Source organism: Apium graveolens, chromosome 7 (genome assembly GCF_009905375.1).
Source record: "Apium graveolens cultivar Ventura chromosome 7, ASM990537v1, whole genome shotgun sequence".
NCBI lineage: Eukaryota > Viridiplantae > Streptophyta > Magnoliopsida > Apiales > Apiaceae > Apium > Apium graveolens.
The window spans coordinates 43,297-50,808 of record NC_133653.1 but is presented as its reverse complement, the minus strand read 5'-3'; the positions used below and the strand labels follow the sequence as shown (position 1 = coordinate 50,808).

The window sequence follows — 7,512 nt, the reverse complement described above, 5'->3', positions numbered from 1 at the left end:
CTCGTACATATTTAAAATCAGATACTGGTGACTTGTAAACTGTGTTCACAATGTACATAGCCCCATTCACACCTTTTTCTACAGTCATTGTGAAAAGGCCATTAAATTTCTTTCAGGTACTTAAATAACCTTGGTAGCTGACAGGGTGGCACAGTGGCACTTTGAGATTAAAAAAAAAGCATTAATGAAGTGTACTATGCAGTACCTACCTTAACAGGAATATGGACTAACTTTATATAACACTACTATCCACACATATGTTATACCAACTGTTTTTAACATGTTATTCTCAGGCCATACATCAATGTCTCTGTGCATAATAGAGTATTAGAGTTGGTCTTGGAAAACATAAATTACCATGCTTAATATAGTACAAGAGACTGGAATAAGCTATAATTCTAACACTTTAACAAAACATACCAACTTAAAAGGAATGTATGTTCCGCCGACCCAGTTTAACAACTTCAATCAATCTTGGAACACTTTTGGATGAAAAATGATATCCATATGATTTAGATATTTCCTAACTATCAGATAAGTCCAGTACCAAGTCGCAAATTAAAAAAGCTCTTAAGAATGTAAACAACGAAAAAACAGCTGCTGGAAAAAACTTAAATGAAACACCTGGTGAGCTACACATGAATAGCCGGTACCAACTGAATTATCCACAACACAACCTTTACCTACTCGAATTAATATATCCCGTTAGCTTTCTTGTCATTTACTACATCTTCTATTCATAAATAATAAGATAATTCATATATTTTGAGCATGAATTCGACTGAGGCTCAAGCTCATTTTGTCACTGTTTTGAAAAGGAACTATAAGGGAAACTGAAAGAATTTGCGACGGTGAGTCTGCATCAGTATCAATATTGTTATATCTTCAAATTTTGTTACAAACTCTTACGGGTGTTGTCAGTTTAAAAGTATTCTGTACCCCCAAAAAAAAATCGTCTCAATTTTGAATACCCGTCTAAGTGCATCATATGTGACTTTATCAGGACAGTGGCCTCTTTGAATCATTATTTCTAGCATATCTTTGTACAGTTTCATTTAACAAGAGCAGCAAATAGTTGTAGTCTTAGTACGACAGAACGCAACATACTACCTAGTCAAAATATCTACAGACAATATGTACAAATACAACACACAACCAGCAATTCGAGATTAGGTATTCAGAAAAATTATGTTAAATCACTTCGACTGTGCTTAGGAATAATACGAAACGTATGAAAGATACTCTTCTTAAGTAGGAGTAAGTAGGAGAGAAGAACAAACTAATTCACAACAATGACAGTTGATAGGATACTAGTACTTGGAATCAACCAAGGAATGTCTAGAGCAAGTGTGGATATTAGAGCAATTTTAAAGTATTTTGTATCTTAACAAACTCCTTTCTTTCATGTAACTGGAGCAGGAATTTTTTATGAAAAGAGAGGAGGGGCCATCCCGCTTTTAACAAAAAAAAGTAGCTGTATTGTTAACTGATCGATCAACAAAATGGGAAAAAATCATTCTCTAAACTTGTAAACAGGGGAACAATTCCTATCAATAAGGAAAGTTAAATATAAATCTTTACTATGGTGCCTCAAGGTTTGTTAAGATATATGGATAACATGTACAAGTCGGATAACAACACAGTACTGCCAATATATAGATACCCTGTCCCTAATGAGCATTAGGACACAGTGACATTAGACGATGCACGGACAAAACAAGACCACCATTTCAAAATATGATATTCAGCAAATTAAGAATTTATAAACTCCAATCATTTGTAATTTAGTAATTTTAGTACATAACAAGAGATATACTACTCTGAGTGCAAAACAACAGACAGAATTATAACATCAGTGACAGTTTAAAAGATACTAGTACTACGGACAGTTAATAGTACGTACAATATAACAATGCTATAATTGCCTTTGAATTTTATGGCGAACTTGTACAAAGAGTTGGAAATTTAAAACTATAATGTACCTCAAGAAACTACCTGCTTTGAGCAAGGAGAGCAGGGCCCTGCCCTTTTAATTTGAGCAAGTCCAATACCATGGAGGTGGTAGAGGCATCCGCTGCGAAACCATGAGCAACCATCTCAGCTATAAGCACACATCCTTTGTCATATTTCTTATTCCCAAAGCAGCCACAGATAAGTGTGTTGTAAGGGACATCATCTGGCATGCAGCTACTAGCTTTCATTTCCATAAATATTTTATCTGCTTCTTCCAGTAACCCTTCTTTACAAAATCCTCTGATCATAACTAGGTAGAACTTCACACTAGGACTTAAACATCAGTGCCAGTTGTAAAGATACTAGTTGCGCTACCACTCGGACCAATAACGAATACCTGTTTAGTATTTGGCTCCAAACTGTTCAAATTTAGAATTCGAAAATCTTGAATGGTTGAATTGTTCTGATTAGTTAGTCTTGCTTTTACGTTTCTGATTAGTCTCAACCACTTTCTCCTATCCACAAATTTTGGGGAACTTTTATCTTTTCTAATTCTGGCTTCCTAGTCCCCGTCATCATCTTCTCTCAGCCACTTCTTCCCTTGTTCAGCCAGTCTACGCGGCAGTGCACGCAATCAATTACCCATTCTTTAGTAGATTCATCACTTCAACTATGCAGAAGTCTCCTGCGGAACCTATCAATATGGGACATGAAATTTTCAGGCTGCAGCCCAAGTATTTTGCTTGCCGCAAATTGTCCTAGATCAATGTGTGTCCATGAAGACTGCATGCTGATAAAAGAATTTTCCATATACGGGCAACAGGGAGAATAGACATTTGACAAATTTGCCTCTTCAAAGAGACCGACTCGACCTAGCACGTCAACTGCACAGGCGTAGTGTTCTAAACATGGAACAACTTCATGAAGATTAAACATAGAATCAAGTGATATTTTGCTTCATTTACCAGTCCTGCATGACAACAGGAACTAGCTGAGTTAAGTTATCTCATCAGGTTGCAGCCCACGTTCAGGCATTTTGCGCTTGATAAGTTGTACACTTGACACTGCGCATATCCCATCATAGCAATCCAAACTGCTACATTGTGTTGATCTTTATTTCTAAAAGCCGTCTCTGCACCACCTATACTTCCACACTTGCAATAAGCATCTATAACAACACTCCTAATGAATATACTTTTATCCATACCCGATTTCAGAACCAAAAGATGAGAAGTTTTCCCATGATGATCTATAATTGTCGAAGATGCCGAAAGCTTTGAAAAGCATAGTACAATACAAGTCACATGATCAACTGCCAAGCACAGATTCCCTCTTGCTTCAAGAATATTTAGACCATCAACATGGCATCCAGCATGGATACATGTACTTACGTAGATGTACAATATTCACAAAATCAATCTCAAAAACAGTCTTCAGTAATCCCATTGAATTTCCATATGATGACATTTAACAGGTCTGCATAGATTCATCTGAACTGAAGCCAAGTTTGATGGAATGGATTTGCATTGCCTGCTCCGCCAACAGACATTAATTTCCAAGCCTCTGACAACACACATTTCAGACAAACTAAAACTCTACACCATCATCAGCAACATAAACCCTCCCGGACAACGAAACCACATCACATCGGGTCTCGGATTTTCATCAAAACACCTTAAGCACACACCTTATAACCAAACTTACTATACATATTCATAAGTGCATTATTGAACACCCACATAAAAATCCCATCTTTACCAAAAACCAGTGAATTGACTCCCCTTCAACAACATCAAACAACACACCAAGCATACCACTAAAAAAACTCATTAATGTCCAACCCTAAAAAACTCATTTTCAATAACATAACTCTAGCCTCATTAAAACACCTATTCAAAACAAACCCAATTATCGTAGTCCAAACAACACAATCGACCACCAAACTCTCCTCAAAACACTTCTCACCTTCTTTCACAAACACACTAGAAAAAAAACATCTTGAAACCTAAATACCTGTATGAAATTGTTCTCATAATTATATAACATAGATAGATAGCATAGGTATATATAGAAAAAAAGATAATTATAGATTTATTTTAATTAACTGAACTTAGTTGAAAGTGCTCATGAAAGGTGTAGTATGCCATTAAATTTGACAACTTTTGACAATGCTAACAGTAAGTATGTCATTAAAATAGAAGTTGTACTAAGCCACACTAAGTAATAGTAACCAGATCACTTCTGCAATTCAGCCCAACAAAAGTACATAATATAGTTTCAAGTATCAATCACTGAAGCATAAAATTGTAAACACCATAAAATACTATCAGGATTCAGAGGCAATTAACAAGGTTACCAGCTACATTGAGCTTTGAAACAAGACGTTAAAAAACACTAGATTAATAGAGAAGTTTCAAAAAATAACAATCTGCATGTCATGTACTTTCTGTAACAGTTAAGTCTTCACCTCCGCAGAATCCGTCCATTTTTAGGCTTCATCAGGACACAAATTCATACCTGAAGTTGAAAAGCAACAATTAGATATTTAGATATTCACAATACAAGAAAATACCTAATTGTATAGCAATTGTAGAAAGAGATAATACCAACTTCAAATTTAAAACATCAATTAAATTACCAATACCACATATATAGCCAATTAGAGAGCGTCGAAGACATAACACTGACAGTAGAACTGATGACAACTTATATCAATATATCCCTGTGCTTTCCATCAAGTAAAACAACACATTTAGTTACTAACATGCCAATTTTTTTATTACCACAATAACTTGGTAACTCAGCAATAAAAAACTCAGTAATTACAGTATGAACTTTTTGACAATGTATAAAAATATTATCAATAGTCAACGGCGACTAAGAGTAAAGATAGCCCAGCAGAAGTGGCATAACTACTGTAATTGGTTCATTAAAAGAAAAACACAAGAAGAAATTGGAATCAAAGAGCTCAATATCGATTGCTTTATAAAAATCTCAATCTGATTATGACTTCTATGCACAAAACAGACAATCGATTGCTAGCCATGTTAATGCCTGTATAGTTGCAAATTCATTTACTACAATATTAATTTATAGGATTCAGGTCTGTTGAACAATTTACAAATTATTAACTTACACACACTTCAACAGTAAGTATTGGTATGGTTCTTTCTAGGGTAAAAGATTTCTATGTAATTCTCATTGTGCAGAATATAACAGATCAAGTAATTACACTAAAATACCTTGGAAAAAAAACATACAATGCAAGAACTGCGTTCTTGATGTGTAGCATCAAGATAAGAACAAAATGACCGACGACTCTAGGTCTGAAGAAGCTAAACAGCTACATCTACTCCATAATAAATTATAGGAAGTAAGTTTTACATCTACTTTTTTATGCAAATATACAAAAACAAAAGTTGTGCTACGCAGGTCAATCATTCTTCAAACAATAAATCATGATAGCAAATACCTAAACGACCCCTTTCAAATTTATCCGTTGCGAATTGTGAATTTATAAAATTCTTGTCTACATCATCCACAAAGGGGGAAGGTATCCACAAATAGCTGAGACGCGTCTTCAGAACTCGTGGTAGAGATGATTCCCTGCTTAAAATAGTGCCCAAACGGCCCAAAAGTAACTAGCGCCAAAGTAAACTTCTCTTTTGCATTCTTGAGTCATTTTATCTTTAAAATAGTAAGTGAAGAGAGGAATAAAGTTCTTCTCATTAGAAACAGGAGAAAGACTACCAAGCATATACGGATGGACACTAGGTGAAGATTCATTCATTGGACATACACTACCTCAAACTTATAAAGAGTCTCGCATTTTGTGTAAAAATAATATTTTAGTTCCGATAGAAATTCACTAAACCATGGTCCTGCTATAAAAAGTAAGGACAACTGAGGCCCCCAAGAGTTTAGAGACTGTATATTTTCCTGCAAGGGTAAGAAGACTATTAATATGAAAACAATATACAGAAAGGAAAATTATGATATTTAAGATGGTGTAAAGAACTAACCTGCCCTATTCCACACTGTTGCCTACAACCATGAATTAATTCATCACGAATTAGTTCAACATCTTGTCCCAGAATTGAGGACAATTGCTTCTCTCTTACTTCAAGTGTACATTGTCCCACCACCTTCCCCATGAAAGGATAACTTTTGAATCTAGTCTTCTCCAGGATTTGAAAGCCATCTTCCCTAAAGTATTTTCCTTGAGAGTAGATTATGATCAGCTTGGATGGACAAGAATCATGGATGCACAAGAATCATTGTAGACTTTGGTGCGATTAAAGATGCGCCACAGCTGCCTACATTTTGGGTCATCGAACGGGAGTGCCAACCATGGCATGTTGCAGAAGACTTTCCAGAATTTCAATTCTGATCTGAATTTCCCATTAGCTCCCACCAAGTGACTAGTGTCATGCCCAAAAGTAAGGGAGAACACAACCACCACCTCGAAATCTTTGTGTGCTTCATAGACCTGCATTAAGTTCTTCTGTCCGCTTTTGCACTCCAGATTATCTTCGTAAAATAAGAGGCAAAGAGTCTTTTGTTGTAGATCAGAAATAGGTACCTGATTCAATTCCATTAATAAAATGATGTGAGTAGAGCAGATTCAATAATGCATTCCATATAGTGAGACGGCATAAGAAGTATCATCAATATAACTCAACTAAATACATAATTGTCTACTTAAGTTTTAAAATGTGCCGAATTTAAATGGGCTGATTTAAAGTACCCTTAGTGCAATCATTTGAGATAACATAGTCACGATTGAGGTGTCGACAAAAGGGTACTCAAGTCGTGTTTGCCACTTAGCAATGCTTTATCTTGGAGTGCTAGTTGTTTGAGCTTTTGTGGGGTAAAGGGATAAGCTTCAGCTCCATGCCAATGAAGAAATCATTGTCAAATACACTGACAACTCTTCTGACCTTCAAAGGAGCAATGATAGATAGTTGTTTCCTCAGGAGACCGATTGTCCTCGCTATTCGCTCCAAGCATATATCTATCCCTCGTATCCATATGAGGAAATGTGTGCACGACTCTATTCGGAAATTGTGATGAAGCGGATTGTAGTAATCACCATTGTGGATATTTCGCTCAGCTTTAGCATGTGTAGGCACACAAATTACCTCGAATTTACCACCGGAAGACTCAATGTCTTGGTAAACTTCCCTGAGTACCATAGCATTCAAGAAAAGATGATTCTGGTATGGCGAGCAGACATAGGGAGCATGAAAATACACACGTATTTATCTCCACATAGTTCTTGAAAAGCCTATAGACCACGCAGATATTAATATACATGGTACAAGCTGGCAAAAGTTCATTCTTAAAGAAAGTAATAAAGAGGACAAACTGAATGATAAGTTAATACTACCTTGGCCACAGAAGGTCTAGGGTCATTAAAAAAATGGATTCTAGAGAAAGCTTATCCCCGGGGGATACATTGAGATCAACTGGCTTAATAGACCAGATTCCCGTGCTAGTATCTTGAAATCTTCTTCTTCCTTTCTTGCCACGTCTTCCACACTAGGCATCGGCATTATA

At 36.0% G+C, this 7,512-nt stretch overlaps 1 protein-coding gene and 1 long non-coding RNA gene across 3 annotated transcripts; both read right to left on the bottom strand.

Moving 5' to 3' along the window:
- Positions 1-2,619: 2,619 nt before the first annotated feature.
- LOC141671534 (putative pentatricopeptide repeat-containing protein At5g52630) lies at positions 2,620-3,420 on the bottom strand. Its single transcript, XM_074477806.1, has 4 exons — positions 3,345-3,420; positions 3,010-3,202; positions 2,919-2,923; positions 2,620-2,855 (listed from the first exon to the last, which is right to left on the bottom strand). The coding sequence occupies exons 1-4, from the start codon at positions 3,418-3,420 to the stop codon at positions 2,620-2,622; spliced, it is 510 nt and encodes a 169-aa protein (XP_074333907.1).
- Positions 3,421-4,174: 754 nt separating this feature from the next.
- Positions 4,175-5,481, bottom strand: LOC141673094 (uncharacterized). Of its 2 annotated transcripts, none has more exons than XR_012555806.1 (2): positions 5,426-5,478; positions 4,175-4,675 (listed from the first exon to the last, which is right to left on the bottom strand). It is a non-coding gene; the product is annotated as an uncharacterized LOC141673094 (long non-coding RNA). The 2 variants fall into 2 exon arrangements; XR_012555807.1 differs by having other exon boundaries at positions 4,399-4,470; positions 5,426-5,481.
- Positions 5,482-7,512: the final 2,031 nt, after the last annotated feature.

Bases quoted from the DNA above. Each gene is read 5' to 3' on its own strand.
- LOC141671534 (XM_074477806.1), bottom strand. From the start codon at position 3,420: ATGTCATCATATGGAAATTCAATGGGATTACTGAAGACTGTTTTTGAG. The intron at 3,203-3,344 runs GTAAGTACATGT...CGACAATTATAG, and splicing joins TGTGAATATTGTACATCTAC to ATCATCATGGGAAAACTTCT.